This window comes from Aspergillus oryzae, chromosome 4 (assembly GCF_000184455.2).
Source record: "Aspergillus oryzae RIB40 DNA, chromosome 4".
Taxonomy (NCBI): Eukaryota; Fungi; Ascomycota; class Eurotiomycetes; order Eurotiales; family Aspergillaceae; genus Aspergillus; species Aspergillus oryzae.
The window spans coordinates 3,897,664-3,915,537 of NC_036438.1; the positions used below are offsets into that span (position 1 = coordinate 3,897,664).

Genomic DNA, 17,874 nt, shown 5'->3' on the forward strand with positions numbered 1-17,874 from the left:
TGAGACTATCGAAATTTCCCTGGTTCATTTCGGATGCATGCTCGCTCGCTTGTCTGTATGGGGAAGGAACTAGACAAGGTATCATCCGGAGTATGTTGGTTTGACTATTTCTTTTTTTTTTTTTTTTTTTTTTTTTTATTTTTCGGGATGGGTTTTTCGTAAGGGGTAGTGATCGGATGGACCTTTTTGATCCGATAGGTTTGTACCTGGGAAGGATCCTGGTTGTTGGTGTGAGACATGGGTTGTTATCTGGGAACCTTAGTTATTTGCCGCTCCGTGGGTTGCGTCGTGGACGTTTCCTGTGTTTCTGTATACTTCGAACCTATCGAACTTTGAGGTTCGTACGGAGTTTTGGGAATCGTGTACTCCGTACGATGACCTTTTGCATAAACCATTCGTATGGGCCTGACTAGCACAGCCCATCGATTCACTAGATAGATAACACTGCCCCATAGCCAGATTTGATCCTGTACCCATCGCTTTATTTCTCTAGTAGTAGTCCCAGTAACTAACTTAGGCAGCCGTCGTTTCCGTCAGGGGGATCTACGATTAGTTAATAGAGCAACGGCTACATCGGCACTTCACTCAATTTCGTCTGCCCCAGTCACTCCCTCGTGCGAGAGATTGTCAATTGAATGTGAGGGGCTTTCTCTTCCCCTCCTCCTCGCCCCTCTCACGATGGGGTTCCCCTTGCTAGTTTTCTGTCTATCTTTGTGTGTGCTCTTATCGGTTCCTCCGCTGATTAACTTTATATTGGATGCTGCAAGGAGGGAGATTACGGTGTATATCAGGTTCGGGCTTGGGGTGTCGTGTCTCGGGACTTTTTTTCGGCTTTGAGGGGTTCTGTACTTGTCTTGCTTTGGTGGATTGTTGACTTAGGGTCTCTTGTGGATGTTTCATGCTCTCAGGGTTTGGGTTAGGCTTGTTGTTGCTTGGATGTGGTGTGCTGGGTGACAATTGTCGGAGGGCGCGAGATATACTTCATGATATGTACTCTGGAGTAGGTTGTCAATCGTAGTATGCAAGTAGTATAAGTATAGAAGGTAGTTAGAGGGGTATAGCTCAAACGTAGAGATATCTAGTAAACTATCGGCATCACCGATGTATATACATAGTCCATCTTGGTGTCGTGATACGGTGGCATCGCACCCTGCAGATATTCAATGGCTCACCATACCATCCTAGAGACTTTCTACAAAGAATACAACAACCCCTTGGGCAAGATTCCATGGTTCACAAGATACATACATGTGGAATAGTACGCAGTCTCCCTCGAGCCTATGAGAACGCCTCAGTAGCCATACAAGATAGTCCGCAGCCGACACCATTTCAAGGAAACCTCAAGTGGAAGATACATTGGACTACGCCATTCAACTAGAGAGAGCCTCTTCTTCAGCTCTTCTCTCGTCATTTGGTAGTGACGACGTACTGTCTGTCCATAAAGTCCCATTTAATGTTCCTGTCAGCTTATGATTCAACTAGGTCACCTCCATCGTGGTGCACCATCCAGTGTTAGAATGGTGAATGGTGCTAACCAACGCATATCTCTACCTGTGGATCAGAATACAACTCCAAACCGAAAGGCTCATGTGCTCTAAGCCCCAGACCGCTCTAATTTGAGCCCGGTATACTCCGGAGTATGCACTGTATCCAGTGGGACTATACAAGATATCGAACATTTCGCCGACGATTCCCCAGAGCCAAGCATTAGCGTTAGACATTCTCTCAATGATGTCTGCCAGAGCTAGTTCTCCCTCTGGGCATGCTTGTATCAAGTATACGACTGCTGCATGAGCTACTCAGTGACCCAGGGACAGTGCATAGTCGGTCATCACGCCAGAGGACGGAAGCGTAGGGCTATATAGAACATCGATGACGACGATCGGGGATGCATGTCTACTCAATAATATGAAGAGACGCCGGTGGTATCTTGGAACATGTTACCAGGATGAGACATGGTCGTGTGACTTCTGTTTATGGTTGCAAGCTGCCGCTCCCTCGGTAAGTAGCCAAGGCGCTTTTGATACTATTCATTGTTTAACTTATTCTTGTCGTTAGAGACATATAGGGCCTAGTATATACCGTACGCAGTGTTACTCTGAGGCTTGGGCCTGTTAGTATCTTGTAGTAAGTCTGCCATAGTGTAGATCCGTCGAAGCTGCTCACAGAAACGGGGTTGCATCGAACCGATGACAGTGAGATGGAGGGTGTAGTTTATCATTCTCTAGTAACCACTTGTATAGTGTATATCTATGGCTCTGCAATATCATGAATCCTGTCCTGGTCGATGAATTCTACGAGTCAACCATCTACACTTTCGTTATAACACATACTATCAAAATATATCGTAGGCATACAAAAGATATAGATATAGAAAACACCACTCCAAGCAAGACCACCCACCACACAACAGATACTCTACCTACACTACACTTACCTCCCTCTCTCACCCACTCACCCCCTCAACAACCATTCCCATACTTCCAAAATCCCCCAACCCCACAATCTCGTATCCCCACCCTCCCCACCCCGAACCAAACCCGATATACCATACCTCCTTTGCCACCCCAGCTCAACACCCGGTCCCTTCCCTTACCCTTCAAACACCCAAAATTGGGAAAGGTACAAAATAAACCATCCAAGAAAACTCAATACTTAGATACAACCCCTCTTCACAACCAACATTACCAAACATATAACGCATGGACCACCGAAACAATGCCATGGTCTCAAGGTTAAAGCGGTCAAAGCTGCGCAGGGCAACCACGGCCGACGTCAATGGCGTGGATTCAGCGTGTCAAAGTAAATGCGAAACAAGGCCATGCGGAAAGTGTGTTTTGGTTCGGGGCGTCGAAACACGTGGTTTTTGGGGTCAGTGCTGGGGTTTTTCTTGGGTCGGGTGGGTTTGGTTGTTTGAGGGGGATTGGTGTTGTTTTGATATTGGGATATGGGGATATGGGGATCGTGGGAGACTAAGGAGGGGATGTGATGATTGTTAGGGTTGTTTTTGGGAGATTGGTGGATGGTGATTGAAGGTGTGTCTGCTGGGGAGGAATTGGTGGTTTTGGGATGATGTTGTGGATCGAGGTATACATTTACAAGGGTGGATTACTGTGGTGAATTACTTCCGTGGGAATTTTGGGTTTACGTTAACTTTCTGTCATGGGGAAATGAGATTTCTGATTGAAAGTACGAGTAACGAAAGTGAATATTTCATACTGATGGGTTGGTCCTGAGGGTACTTCTGATGCGATATCCCGATATCTTCCCAGCAGGGCCAAAACGGTGGGCTGGAGGCAAGGAGCGATAACAAAAACTTGGAATGAGATCACAGGATCAAGATAGGCCGAATATATTGGGGCCAGTTCTCCAATTTGAGAGATCCAATTTCCATTTCAGGGATGTAGTTAGCCACCGGATTAAGATTCCGGTTGGAAAGGCACAGAGATACTTCCTATCTATCCATATATCACAAATGAAAGCCTGCAACGGCTCAATAGGAGATAGGGTCTGATAGGACTAACTTTGAATGCCGCAAAACATCGCCCTATGTGGCGTCTGACAGCTCACCTGCAAGGTGGTATGACTTGCTTTGACGTTGCGTTGTGTGTCAAGTGACTCGCGGATTTCTTCGATATCGGTTCTGCGAATCGATAGCGGCTGTTTCAACCGGTGAGATTGACGGTTGTGACTGTATATGACATGATCAATGGGGAATATTACTACTATATTGTGGAGATCACATGTGGTGCAGATTGGATATTGAAGTATGTTCAGGAATCTCAAAATTAAGGTAATCCGAGAAAGGAAGTCCGACACAGAAACTTTGCTCAACCGCCAATTATTATCGCGGCTCACACAAAGAAGGTTAACTAATTAACTAATAGTAACGGCTCACAAGTTCTAGAAATCCCCCAAACCCCCTGATCTGCCGCACATATCGTCATAAGTGGTACAGTCTGTACGGTCTCGGCTTCGTTCCTTGGGAATCAACACGAAACTCCAGTAACAGGGCTGTCCAGGATTACATCACTTGGTTCTGTTCCGTGGGTAAGCTCGTATATAGGCGTGTATAGTCGCTTCTCCGAAGAATGTCGCATGGCAACTCTATACGTGATTGATGGACGGGCGACGGTGTGGGGCCCGTGTGAGTAAGCTATTATCAGCATAGTTTAATAGGGCATTGGCATTGGCAGATTTAGAACAGGTGCCGTTTCATTGTGAATGGTTACCCATAATCGTAGTTGAAGACTTGGACTCGGTAGTTACTATCCGGAAATGTTGAGTGGCACCGCGGTTGATCATGAATTGGGTGCCTTCATGCGACCTGCCGCCCATAGAGGCAAATCATGGCCTATACATCGCATCGAATTGTGATTAATCCTCCGGGAAGATACACGCACAGGACAGTCCCCATGCGCATGCATATCACGATAGGAAAGCGGAATACCGAATAAGACCGGTATGGTTCATGCGTTGAATTCCAGACCTCTCAAGGTTCATGGATGACTATGTGTTTGATACGCGGTCTTGTAGGTCGACGGTGGTGCAATCGTGTCTCCCGCGCGTCCATACGGTGTGGGAGTGATAGCGGTTATTGAAGTAATACGTAGTAATATATATGATTCTACTAAGACCCAATTCATTTCGTAAAGTCCCCATCAGTCGAGACTGTTGCGGAGTATTTTTGGAGTGCAACGCGAGCTAAAATTCTCCACAGGAAATGGGGACAACAAGTGGCTGAAAATACAAGTCGGTCAGATACCAAAGATTACCAATGAAACGATCCTGTCTTTTTCTTTTTTAGTAATTTCTTTTTACTCTTTCGTTCTTTTTTGCAGGAGACATGGAAGCAGGTATTATGGACAATGTAACTTTATATGGAGTATCTACTTTCGCCTACAAAATAATATCAAAACCCCCATTTCCTAACTTTATATATTGCATAGCCAGCCCAATCACATCCGCCTGGAAAGTCAAGAGTAGCGGAAATGCAGCCGAGACTCCCTAGGTTCCAGCCTCTTTGTTCCGAGAACCAAGGCTCCTCCGTACAGACGCGCTTTTAAATCGTAGAGTGACCCATTCAGAAAGATGGAGCAATGAGGGTTGGATGTTTGTGGTACGGGGAACTGGTTAGACTTTTTAGCGACCAGCAAGCGCCTATCAACGCACCAAAAGCGACAGTTTATGCATGGCCCGTAAAGTCAAAAGGTCCAGAGGGCTCGTGCTGGCTGCTGGTCCGCGTCTCCGTATCGACCTTATTTAGTTTCGTTACCTGTAATCTACCAGGTACTCCATACGTGAGGCTTATGGCCTACACAACACGGGGCGCAGTAGTGACTTGGGGCAATTTATAGCCCCCAAGCTGAATGTTTGTGGCAAAAAAAAAAAAAAAAAAAAAAAGAAGGGAAAAAAAAATTAAAAAATCCATCCCCAGCCAACAAGAGTGCATCCCTACACCTTGCCCGATATTATTGTTCCCTATCAGCTGAATGCAGGTGGAAAAAGGTCCAAGAATAAAAATAAAAAAATGAACAAAAGGTGCCCCTCTCAACTTTCGTTGACCGGTTGTATCAACCGCGGGTAGGTTAGGTCTCTTAACGGGTAACTGAAGTACAAGGAAATGGACAGGTACGGTAATTTAGGTAGGGTGGTATTGAAAAATTACAGACTTACTTTCCGTAGTGGTACCCTTCACAGTAGCAGTAATCGGTGGACGGACCAGGCGGTATTGCAGGTTGTCACTTTCCTCCACTCACACCCAGTCCATCTGCCCACCAACCCGAATGGACGGACTGTTGTGAACCTCCCCTAAAACTCCCTGAGACCCTCTCTTTCACTCGCTCTCTTCCTCTCCTGGACGGTCGGTGGTCTTTCGGTCTCTTGCTCTCCTTTTTCTTCGATTTCCACATCCTCAGTGTTCTTCACTCACTCTTCCTTTCAGTCTCACATTGAAACAAAGATCTACGCTGGACGCCATATCCGGGTCTCCATTTTAACCGTGTGTCCTTGCCACTTTTATCGTTATCGCCTTTTACCCTGCCACCACCCGTGCGGTGAACCCACTATAGTCTACTACATTTCTCCCGCAGCGTGATTCTGCAACCAACCCGCACCGCATTCCCCTCCTAACGGATCCTTCGACACTTGCTTGCCGATCTAGTCATGACCAACGCCTTTCGTTAAGCTCGTCCAGCCGTTTGTCGCATGAGACGTAGCGTACTGATTACCAGTTTATCTTGGCTCCCTCCCCCGCCCCCTACCGTCTCCCATTTTATCTAGTAACTACCAAAGTCAATTGGAATGTACGACACCCGTTTGGCAGAGCCATTGGTTATCGACACTAAATCGGCGCTGGCGACTAAGACGGGTACTACTATCACAACCACGTTTGCATTTACCGAGGAGCAGGCGTACACTCCCACGACTGCCCCCGGGAGTCGCAGTCGTGGAAGCAGCCTCTCTTTCCACTACAGAGATAAGAGTGTCGATCAGTCGCCTCAAGCACATCAATCACCCGTCAAGATGACTGCCACTGGACGCTTTACTCCCAGCCCCGAACCAGCACCTGCGCTGTTTGTGCGGGCCATGTATGACTACGATGCCGACGATCATACCAGTCTAAGTTTTCAGAGAGGTGATATCATTCAGGTTCTGAACCAACTGGAGACCGGCTGGTGGGACGGAGTGATCAACAATAGTGTCCGGGGCTGGTTCCCTAGCAATTACTGTACTATCATTACAGACCTCAGCGAGCTCGAGGAGCATGTATCGAACGGGCGTGAAGATGGAGACGTCAGTGCGGAGTCTGGCCTGGGAGAGGAGTATGAGGAGGACCGCGAGGAAGACGAGGTTGACTCTGCAGGAAATCCGCGAGATTCGCAACCGATACTGCCTATTGAAGGCACAGGACCTCCCAATGAACAGGAAGAGGCCGCCTTTTGGATTCCACAAGCGACCCCCGATGGCCGTTTATTCTACTTCAACACCCTCACCGGCTACAGTACCATGGAGTTGCCGTTCGAAAACCCGTCTACGAACGAAACAGGTCCTTACGATCGCAATAACTTTTTTGTGCCCAATCAGACTAGACCTCCTCCAGAACTGATGGCCCGTGGTTTCGAACGAGACGAGGATGACTATGATGGCTCCGCATCCGAAGCGGAGGGTGAATCTCTGATGCTTGCTTCTCAGGATTCTATGTCTCGGAGACGACAGTCCTATATCGACGGCGTATCCCCCGCAACTTCCATGGATTCCTTACACCTACCGTCTACCACCAAATCGATTAACGAAGGGAAGAGCTCATTTCGAAGCCTGTCTAAGGCTTACAGTCTTGGTACCGCTGCTAGCAGTACTACATCGCTTTCGGACAATTTCTACAGACCTTCTATCTCTTCGGAAGCGCCCTCGCATTTTGTTGACGATGGTGCATCCGCCCCCCTGACGTGGGCATTGCTCGTTGATAACATGCGCAACGCTGTCGAGACCTATCGCCAGACCTTGTTGAACGGTGATCGCTCCGAATACGTGAGAAAGGCCGAAGATATATCCGACCATCTGCGTATGCTTCTGGCTGCTGGTTCCGATACCACTGACAACCACTCCGGAAACCCGTCGATTATCTCAACAAATAAGGCTCTGTACCCTCACTTCAGGGATATGATGTCGAAATTCTCCAAACTAGTGCTCTCATCGCACATTGCTGCGGCTGACTGGCCAAGTCCGGATTCCGTCAACAAATGCTTACAAGAGGCGGATGGGGTTATGCAAGGAGTGTATGGTTATGTCGATATTGCAAGACAGCAGCGTGGTGACTTCATCCGGCGCATCATCCCGGGATTTGTGGTAGGTAGCTGTTCAGGCGGCGGCTGGCAGAATAACGGTGTCACACTCAATGATTCAGGCCCGACGTCGTTCTTAGACCAGGATGGAGCCGACACTCGAGTTGAACCAGCGGTGCCACTCGATGCAGCGCTCTTGGATCATATTGACATTCTGCGGAGGTCATTCGTTGGGAGCATTCGCCGACTGGAGGAACGATTGTCGCTCAGCCAGAAGAAGATCGTCACGATTGCTGAGCATCATGAAATCGGCGATTCTGTCTCTGCCGCTGCTATCAAGGTCATCGAACAGTTTCGTCCTTGGATTTCTTCTGTCGAGTCGATCAATCTGGCGCCCTTGGGTACCAGTTTCCAAAACCCGCAATTGGTCGATTTTAGTTTACAGAAACAACGAGTTTACGATGCGATTGCCGATTTCGTCCTCGGCTGTCAGGCCGTCACGAGCCCCCTGGGCGATGAATGGGCTGAGTTGCGCGGAGATTCTCTCGAAGATCGTCTGAACGCCGTGCGAGGTGTTGCTAGGCAACTTGAGAATTACGTTTCTCAAATCGGATTCTCCCTGTCTCTCCTGCTTGAGCAGATCCCCGAGTCTACTGCAGCTTTCCGTAGCGAGAGTCGTCTGGGTCAGGATAACGAGGGTTTGAAGGCTCTGCATAGCCGTGCGGAATCCCAGGCTAAGATCGCGGACGAGTCAATTGGAATCCCGTCTTCTTATTCCGTCAATCCCCCACATGACAAAGTGCGGCGTAATATGGATAAGGCACAGAGATTCTTCGGACAAGCTCCACCTTCTGCAATCACTCGAGAGCCAATCCGGGAACCTGTCCGGGAGCCGGAAGAAACGCCTTGGTTCTTGAAGATGGATCATGAAGGCGAAGTATTTTACGATACCAAAAACGATGTGCCTACTTTGAAATGTGGCACGCTAGCAGGACTAGTGGAGCACCTGACTCGACATGACAAACTTGATGCTTCTTTCAACAATACTTTCCTCCTTACCTACCGTTCCTTTACTACCGCCGTCGAGCTCTTCGAGCTGCTAACCCAGCGATTTAATATCCAGCCCCCGTTCGGTCTAAACCAAGAAGAGATGCAGATGTGGATTGACAGGAAGCAAAAGCCCATTCGATTCCGTATAGTCAACATCCTCAAGAGCTGGTTTGAAAACTTCTGGATGGAACCAAATGATGAAGCGCATATGAAGCTTCTGGAACGTGTCCATGCTTTCACCAAAGACTCTATCGCTACTACGAAAACACCTGGCACGCCTCCATTGTTGACGGTTATCGAGCAACGTCTTCGTGGCCAGGACACGACTGTCAAGCGGCTTGTTCCTACGCAAGCGGTTCCTGCCCCGTCTCCTATTATCCCGAAGAATATGAAGAAGCTTAAATTCCTGGACATTGATCCAATAGAATTTGCTCGCCAGCTTACAATCATTGAATCACGTCTTTACTCCAAGATTCGACCTATAGAATGTTTGAATAAAACGTGGCAAAAGAAAGTTGGGCCTGACGAACCGGAGCCTGCGACTAACGTGAAAGCTCTCATCCTTCATTCCAACCAGCTGACAAATTGGGTTGCGGAGATGATCCTCAGTCAATCTGATGTCAAGAAGCGTGTGGTTGTTATCAAGCACTTTGTTAATGTAGCAGATGTATGAAGATTTCCCCACCATATTGACGGCTATTGCTGACAAAAATAGAAATGCCGTGCCCTGAACAACTACTCTACACTGACATCTATTATCTCTGCCCTCGGAACGGCACCGATTCATCGACTTGGCCGGACATGGGGCCAAGTTAGTGGCCGCACGTCCACAATATTGGAGCAAATGCGTAAACTCATGGCTAGCACGAAAAACTTCGGTGAATACCGTGAAACTCTGCACTTAGCAAACCCGCCATGCATTCCATTTTTCGGTATGAGATTAGGATTGATCGACATAATCCCACCCCTATCCTACGTTTTTTAGCTGCGGAGACTAACCTCGATTTCCTAGGTGTTTACTTGACCGATTTGACCTTCATCGAAGACGGTATTCCATCTCTTACGCCATCGGAGCTGATCAACTTTAACAAACGCGCCAAAACCGCGGAAGTAATCCGAGACATTCAGCAGTACCAAAACGTCCCCTATCTCCTGCAACCCGTTCCTGAACTGCAGGATTACATTCTCAGTAATTTACAAGCGGCGGGCGACGTGCATGACATGTACGACCGGAGTTTGGAAGTGGAACCCAGAGAACGGGAGGACGAGAAGATTGCGAGGTATGCTACTACAGCAGGTAGAGATATGAGCACCTTGGCTATTGCGACCTTGGCCATGTCGATGCGATAATGCTTTTCCTTTATTTTTTTTTCATGTGCACCTTCCCACTTGATGCCCTTTTTCATGACCTTGTGTGTTTGCTTCGGTGTTAAGGCCTGGTGTGGCGATACCCATATCTTTTTTTCAGATACTATTTCTCTTTGAAGGACGTCTTGATTGATTGATTGATTACATGATGACTAACTGTGTTCTTCCCAACGCGTAGACTGCTGTCTGAATCGGGCTTCCTGTAAGCCGGCGAACTCCGTTTCTCCGTCGGGGTATAGATTGCGATACGTGGAGATCCCTGTCCTAGCATCCACTACGCACGTGCCGAGTTGTTACCGCCGGCAACCCGACAAAGTTTATCACGAGCGATCACCCACGCCAATGGCTTCCATGCGAGGTGATTGGCGGCGATAGAATCCCTGGCGTTTACCACGACTCACTAGAACGACGCCGTCTATCATCTATGCGACCGTGCGAAAGAAGGATTAGTCTACTACGGCCTTATCAAATTGCATGACGCGGCATGTTGGAACCTACCTGGGGTCGAACTGCAAGACATCCTTGCGCTGCTCGAGAGTGCTTCTGCACCTTTACTCCAGCCGCACTCCAGGATTCCTCGACGCCTCCTTCAAGCTATTCGTTCTCATTTGACGCGACGTTCATGTCCATGCCGTTGGCCAAACCGAACGGTTACGGTCCGGGCGCCATATGATCATTTGATCATCCTGAGCATATTGTCTCTGGTTGGTCTATCAACAGCCTGACAACCAGAAGAAAATTTTTTTTTAAAAAAAAGAATAAAAAGGATAAAAAGGACAAGTTGAGGGGACTTCGAACATTATACGAAACCCCCCTGACTTTAGCGCCCCACAGCTACTTGAATCGCATGTGATAGAACGATTGCAGTGGAAGCTTGTGATACCCTCGACCTGTTGTTGTTTATTGTCTTTTATCTTCACTTTTGCGGACGAGACCACTCTTTACCATCAGACGCTACCAACTCAACCCTTGCACGGCTCTGCTATTTCTTTTGTTCTTTTTCGCCTTCACCTCGGCGGTCTTACAGTCCCTTGACCCTTTCTCTATCTTACCATTTACCTGCATATATTCTTGACCCTCTCGATCGTTTTGTACAGTGGCTCGGCCCGTTTTCCTTTTTTTTATATAAGATTGTCGTCCGTGTCTTGGTTCCCCGGCCTCATGATAAGGGTTTCCACGGGACTGTGGTCTCGTTCACGATTGATAATGATACGTCATGACATAGGATAACATTGTATGTTGTCCCAGCTTTGTACACTCCATGTGTCCTTTCTGTTCTTGTACCTACCTGTTTAACTACGAAGGTATATATCTTTCGTCTTCTGTGTTACATCCATGGGAATAAATTGTACAAGAAGAATGCGCAAGTTTGGCCAAGATATCTCGTCATAATTCGTCGTGTTGCTCAGGGGCATTAAATACATATGGGCCCAGAAGCGCCTTCGACACCGAAAACGCTCGGTAGAAGTTTAACACCCAACGTAGAGTCGTACCACCGTTCATAATATCTGTTTCTCTTGAGAAACTGTGGCTGTTTATGTCTCTGCTTTGTTATTCTCGCCGATGCCTTGGAAGAGCTTCATCTTGACTTCAGCTGCCAGGAGGCCCTTCACTTCCTCCGATACAATTCGCTGCCCATCTCGCACGACTTTCTCCAATTGTTGATCTTTGACAGTAGTGGTCCCGCCTCGTGAGGGATTGCTTTCAATACTGCGCGCGGCCCGTCTAACTTTCTGGCTAAGATCCATCATCTGTTTGCTACCATAATCACGGGTGGTAAATAGAGGGCTCTGGCTGAGGGTAGCCACCCAATATTTGTTCCACAGAAGTGACAGAATTTCAGTATCAAGGACGCTCTTAAAAAGCGATACCTCAAGCGAATAGTAATGGGATGCATGCGCTCCAAAGTCCTCCGCTTTGTTAAGCGGTACGGTCTGGTACTCATCATCCTCTTGCTCTTCTTTGGGTGGCGTATAATCCTTAGGGAACGTTCTAAACGCCCCGATATCTACCTTCCCCGCCGAAATGGTCCGCTCTGGATCAATGACCACGGCAACAAACGGCCCGCCGAGTTGCTGCATATCCTGCGTGGTGACATCAATCCCCGATAACCAGCAACCATATCCAGGGTGACTGTGATACCAGCCGACTGCATTTTCCATCCGTCCCGCATCCCGACATGCCTGGAGATAAGACACCATGTATTCGTTTGCTTCGTCTTGGGCGTTCACTCGAGTCTCTGTTCCTTCGACTGGGAGGCGAAATGCATCGGTTACGACAAAGGTTTCTGGCAGGATGTAGCCTTGCATTAGGCCCATGACTTCGAGAGATCCGCCTGAGCGTGCGTGCATCACCATCTTCAGTAGCGCGACAGCGGAGATCCTTATCGATTTGAAATAGTGGGGGTCTTTGGCCCATGGGCGCTCCGCGCTGAGGGCTTTGTGTGTTTCTTGATCGTACTGGTAGAGGGCGTCTCGTTGGGGATCTATGAGGCTGATGGCATTTTCGAGCTCTGGAGTGGGAGGGGTTTATTGTTAGTAATGGATGTTGTCTTTGATAATATCGGGGTAATGCTTAGTACGAACCCCAAGACTGCTGTGCAGCCTTCTGCATGATGTTGAATGGGTGGGGTTTTTGACAATAGGAGATGATAGGCTGTGGGGTTTAAAGGAAAGAGGAGTAGTCTATAGCAGGATTTGCGGGATGAGGAGTTAAAAACAAATGGCTGACTTTGGTGACGTCTGATCTATCAGATCTGATCTACTTTAAGCAACCGTTGGAGTCCAGACGTGGAGAGGGCGGTGAGTAGAGTCATGGCAGAACGGGGCGGTGAGGGGTTAGGTGGACTGTTGCTGGAGTAACGGAACGCCATCAACAGGGGCCGGGAGGGAATCTCGATCGCGGCTGCATCTCAAGGGAGCGGCACTATTATTATTGTTCCATCCCATCGCATCACTGCCTCAATTGATTCCTCTTCCCCCTCTCCACCCTTGCATACGTCTGCAAGTGCTTAGCTATACATAAAGCCTGCGGGTAGCCCCTTGTTCTCGCAGATGACATCCGACCTCTGAGTCAATCGTTTGCTGTTGTTGCAGATTCACGCTGGTGGATTTTGGTGTCTCACAGCTGCAGTGCTGAAGGCGCATCGCCGCCAGAGACTACATGACCACGAAACCTTAAAGACGTGAACATACTCTCGTTATATTTCTTTTGTTAACTTAAAGCGCTGGCATACGATGGCCGTCGACACCAGCTACTTGACCACCCAGGTCAATAATATTGTCGCTCAGCTGCATGGCATCTATGATGAGATCGGCGTTCCGAGCCATGAGCGCGACTCTCGAGAGGCGGAGGTTGGCTTACTTAGCACTTCCTTGTTTGTCAACTGATACTAACAAACAACTATAGCTTTTCAGTGCTCTGTCCGATACTCTAAACAATCATCTCAAGCTTGTTGACAAGTAAGTTCTACCCGTGTTTCAGCCCGACGGAAAAGTTTCTCGGATGTTAACGGAATCAATAGTGAGAAAAATGAGATGACAGAGGAGGCGCGACAACTCATAATTGCAATCGAGCAAATGGAGGAGTCTCTAGAGGATGAGAAGGCCAATGGCGAGTATCAGCTGAATCGCGATGACTTGCGCATAACCTATCCCCTCAAACGCTGTCTTGCGTTCCTCCGCGAGAAGCATAATGCACTCAGCAAATTACACCACGAGCGCTTCGAACAGGTCAAGAGTATGTTATACTGCCGCTAATGATCGAATGACTTGCTAACGACATGTAGAACTCGTTGTGGCTCTCGAGTCATACTCATCTCACCTCGAAGCGTCTTTTGTTACCATTGCTCTTCCCCCTACAGCACCGGGATCTTCGATATCGCCTAGTTTCAACTTGTCTCGCCAATACGTGGATGATCTGAACGACGAGTTTTCACGAGTTTACGAAGAATACGAACGACGGTTCGAATATGTCAAGACCACTTGCGAAGAGATCATCAAGCTCTGGGCCGAGCTCGGAACCCCTCAGGCCCAAACCGATTCCAACATCGTTAAGCACTACAAAGAGTCCCCCGAACAGCTGGGACTTCACCAATCCGACCTGGCCCATTTGAAGGCAAAGCGAGAAAAGCTGTTGGAGGAGAAGAGAAGTCGGGAGCGCAAGATCGCAGAGCTTAGAAATGCCGTGGAAGCACTTTGGGAGCGCTTCGGCGTTGAGGAGTGTGACAGAAAAGCGTTCCTCTCGGCGAACCGCGGCTGTGGTCTCCGTACAATCAACGAATTTGAAGAAGAATTGGAACGCCTCAACGAACTCAAGAAACAGAATCTACATCTATTTGTCGAAGATGCGCGATGTCGACTGCAAGAGCTCTGGGATAGCCTCTACTACTCAGAAGAAGAAATGCTTGACTTCACTCCTGCCTTCTCTGACGTTTACAGCGACGCTTTGTTAGAAGCCCATGAGGCAGAAATTACCCGGTTGGAGGCATTGAAGGAGCAGCGTGCTTCAGTACTGCAGCTCGTAGAGAGGCACCGTAGCCTTCTAGCAGACAGAGAGGCTCTGGCCGTGTCAAGTCAAGATGCATCTCGTCTCATGGCGCGCGGAACCAGCGGACAAAGACGTGATCCAGGAAAGCTTCTGAGAGAGGAGAAAATGAGAAAGAGGATTGCTAAGGAGCTGCCTAAGGTGGAAGCGGATCTGCGGAAAGAATTAGAACACTTCGAGGACGAGTTTGGCCGGCCGTTCCTCGTTCATGGAGAAAGATACCTCGATGAGCTCACTCCAGTCGTCGCCAAACCTCCGCCTCGTTCTAAGACGCCTTCTGCCGGGCCAGGAAGTATCAGGGGAGGATCTATGAGGCAACAACCTCCTTCTCGTCCTGCTAGCGTGATGAGAGGGCCTCCTCCCCGGTCTGCTACGAAGACCCCTACTGGAAATGGTTCAATGAAATACAACACCATCGGACCATCCCGAGCCCCATCCCGAGCCGGAGCTAAGTCTCCCTCAAAGATTCCCGCCCGCGTCCCCTTGAGCAACATGCCTCATGGGAGCAATTCGCCCGCACGCAGTGGCACTCCAGGCCTTTATTCTTCTAACACAATGAACGGCAAAATCCCAACTCGTGCTCCGCCACCAAGGATGCGAGCATTGACCGGCGGAGAATCACGAGATGAGCGAAGCAGTTACATGTTCGAGCCTCCACGAAGTGCTAGTGCACTGTCCAACGCTTTTGTTCGGCCAGTCAGCCCGGAAGATGTCTATGACGATCGGAACCAACGCTCGTTCATGAGCTCTTCAGCTTTCTCACAGCGATCTACTGGCTTCTCTCAATCAACACAATCCTCAGCCTCATCCTTGTCCGTAAATTCCATGGGATACCCACGACCGAATCCTTATCTGCAGCGTGCTCCCCCACCGGCTCCGAGACAAGTGTCAAATGCGTCAACCGTCAACACTGGTAACTCTGGATCGGAGAACTGGGAGACATTCGACAGTGGGACTGAGTCCGAAGCTGACGCGAGTGACGTTTATTACGCCAAGCTTCGTGCTGCCCATGGCAAGCGAATGGCCCTTGACGACTTGGCAGGAAAGAAGCCCAAAGGCATCCGAAGTGTGAGCCCTGACGAACCAGCGGTAAACCCGAATGTCGTCCGTGTAGCGGGGAGTGATGCTGGATGGACAGATGACCTAGAGCCTTACTAGAAAAGAAGTCCATTGCTCAACTAAATAGTTTTGGCTTTTCTTGCTTCTTCACACAGGCACTTCCGGAAAGACGGAATTACGAGACCACTGGATGTTGACGATTCTATGATTGCTCTCGCAATGTTTAATTTTATCTTGACCAGGCTGGGGACGCTGTATAATGGTTGAGCTCTCTGGTGATTTGACAGGCCTGGGCGATCTGAGTGATGTTGCTCTGGCGCCGACATTAATTTCTGTGTTTAAAATTTTGGGATTATACCCTGGTTATGTTTTCGCTTTTTTTCGTTTATGGTGATCTTTGCTCTTAAGCCCGCGAAGCCTGTTGGCAACTGCAGCAACGATGGGGATGACAACGAACGAAATGACTACCATCTAACTGTTCAAAGAGACGGGTTACCTTCTTGTATTATGCTTGGTTTGTACGTTTGATAATGAACTCATTTTCCACCGGAAAAAAGTAGATGTGGATAGCCATTGACTGGACGGGTCCCTTTACTATTTATGCTTAATTCGCCATTAGGTTTGATTCTTCTATTTTGCTTTCTTCTTGTTATTTGGTGAGGCCGTCTCCAGCCCTCTCTTACAGTTCTTTTGTGTACGAGTCATACATCATGGTTTCCGTTTGTTTTGATATCAGCGCAGCGCAGTGGTTTTGTTGGATCTCTTATGTTAATTAACAATACACTTTGTTCTTCGAAATGATCTTGTCCGTGTAGTATATGTAGTACCTAATGCTCTCAGTTTTCGTAAGCTACGCAAAAGTAATCCAAGGCTTGCTGTCATCGATATAGTATGGTCCACATGTTGTACAGCTCGAGTTCTTTTTCTTCGTTGTCAGGACTACCACCACCCATATGAACCGGGATTATATGGGACGCTTGTAGTGAGTGGTGCGTGATTTTGGTTCTTCCACTGTCTGTGCTTGGAACCGTAGGTTTTAGATATCACGCATTGGTATCATCGATCGGCCACAGGGTCAGTAGAAATGTCGACTACTCTGCCGATAGTTGCCTTGATATCGGCGAAGCCCATGTCAACGCCCATCGCAACGCAGACTGCGCTTAGTACCTGGCCGACATTTTGTTGGGTACAGCCCTGCACCACCCCCTCGTCCCCCACTGCAGAATGTTCGATATTCATAGTGGCTGGCGTATCTTTGGCTCCGAGCTATCTAATCACTGAATGCTGCAAAGGGTTGAAGATCCTCCTCTTCAGCCGTGGTGGCTATGAGATGTTGCGAGTACCTTATCATGTTCCATAATGACCTCCCGAAGCAATTCGACTGAGGAGTTCCTTATATTACCTACCGACTGGTCGCATAAAAAACATAAGCCCTGAGATAGGCCGTATAAATAATGTTTCATCGTCTTTGCAGTCTAGTGGAACTCTTTTACTGTCATTGTCTCCCATATCACGACCTTTTTCTCGACCTGGGTCATCGAAGTATCCACCACGATTCCTTCCTCCAATAGTCTTGATGCAGAAGGTATTTTTGAACCTCAAGAGACTTTAGAAGTGAAAAAAGAATTCTAGCCAGGAGGCTGAATATACAACCTTATGTAAGCTCCTGCGATTGTTTCCCGTCCTGCTTGTCCCTGACGAATAAACCCCTTCCCTGATAGGGTTTCAGCGATCTTGTATGTCATCAGCCCCTAGAAGTCAAAGTTGATTTTCTTGATCTTTTTCTGTGGCCCTGTTATGTCTGCGCCAGTCATTTTAAGTAATCTTCTACCTTCGGTTATAGATAGGCAACCTGCCTGTGACAGGGCTATACAATAACCTCTTCCCCTGCCAGAAGCTTAGGGAAATTAGCAGAAGCGGATCACTTTTGATCCAATTAGCCGCCTGTTTCCGGTTGTTTTCTTGATGATGCCAGGGGAATATTGTGTAGCAACATATACGGGGTTCCTTGTGGATTGACTAATTACCACTTCCCAGGTAAGTATATACTCCTTTTCCAATCCAGGAT

At 48.2% G+C, this 17,874-nt stretch overlaps 2 protein-coding genes across 2 annotated transcripts; one reads left to right on the forward strand and one right to left on the reverse strand.

Annotated features, from left to right (window-relative positions):
• Positions 1-6,303: 6,303 nt before the first annotated feature.
• Positions 6,304-10,184, forward strand: AO090102000239 (putative cell division control protein Cdc25; the record flags this gene model as incomplete). The annotated part of the gene is made up of 3 exons (XM_023236918.1): positions 6,304-9,501; positions 9,550-9,766; positions 9,820-10,184. 3 exons carry the CDS (start codon positions 6,304-6,306, stop codon positions 10,182-10,184), a joined length of 3,780 nt encoding a protein of 1,259 aa, XP_023091731.1.
• Positions 10,185-11,737: 1,553 nt separating this feature from the next.
• On the reverse strand, positions 11,738-14,019 carry AO090102000238 (Mov34/MPN/PAD-1 family protein; the record flags this gene model as incomplete). Its single annotated transcript, XM_023236919.1, has 2 exons — positions 11,738-12,714; positions 14,016-14,019. The coding sequence occupies 2 exons, from the start codon at positions 14,017-14,019 to the stop codon at positions 11,738-11,740; spliced, it is 981 nt and encodes a 326-aa protein (XP_023091730.1).
• Positions 14,020-17,874: the final 3,855 nt, after the last annotated feature.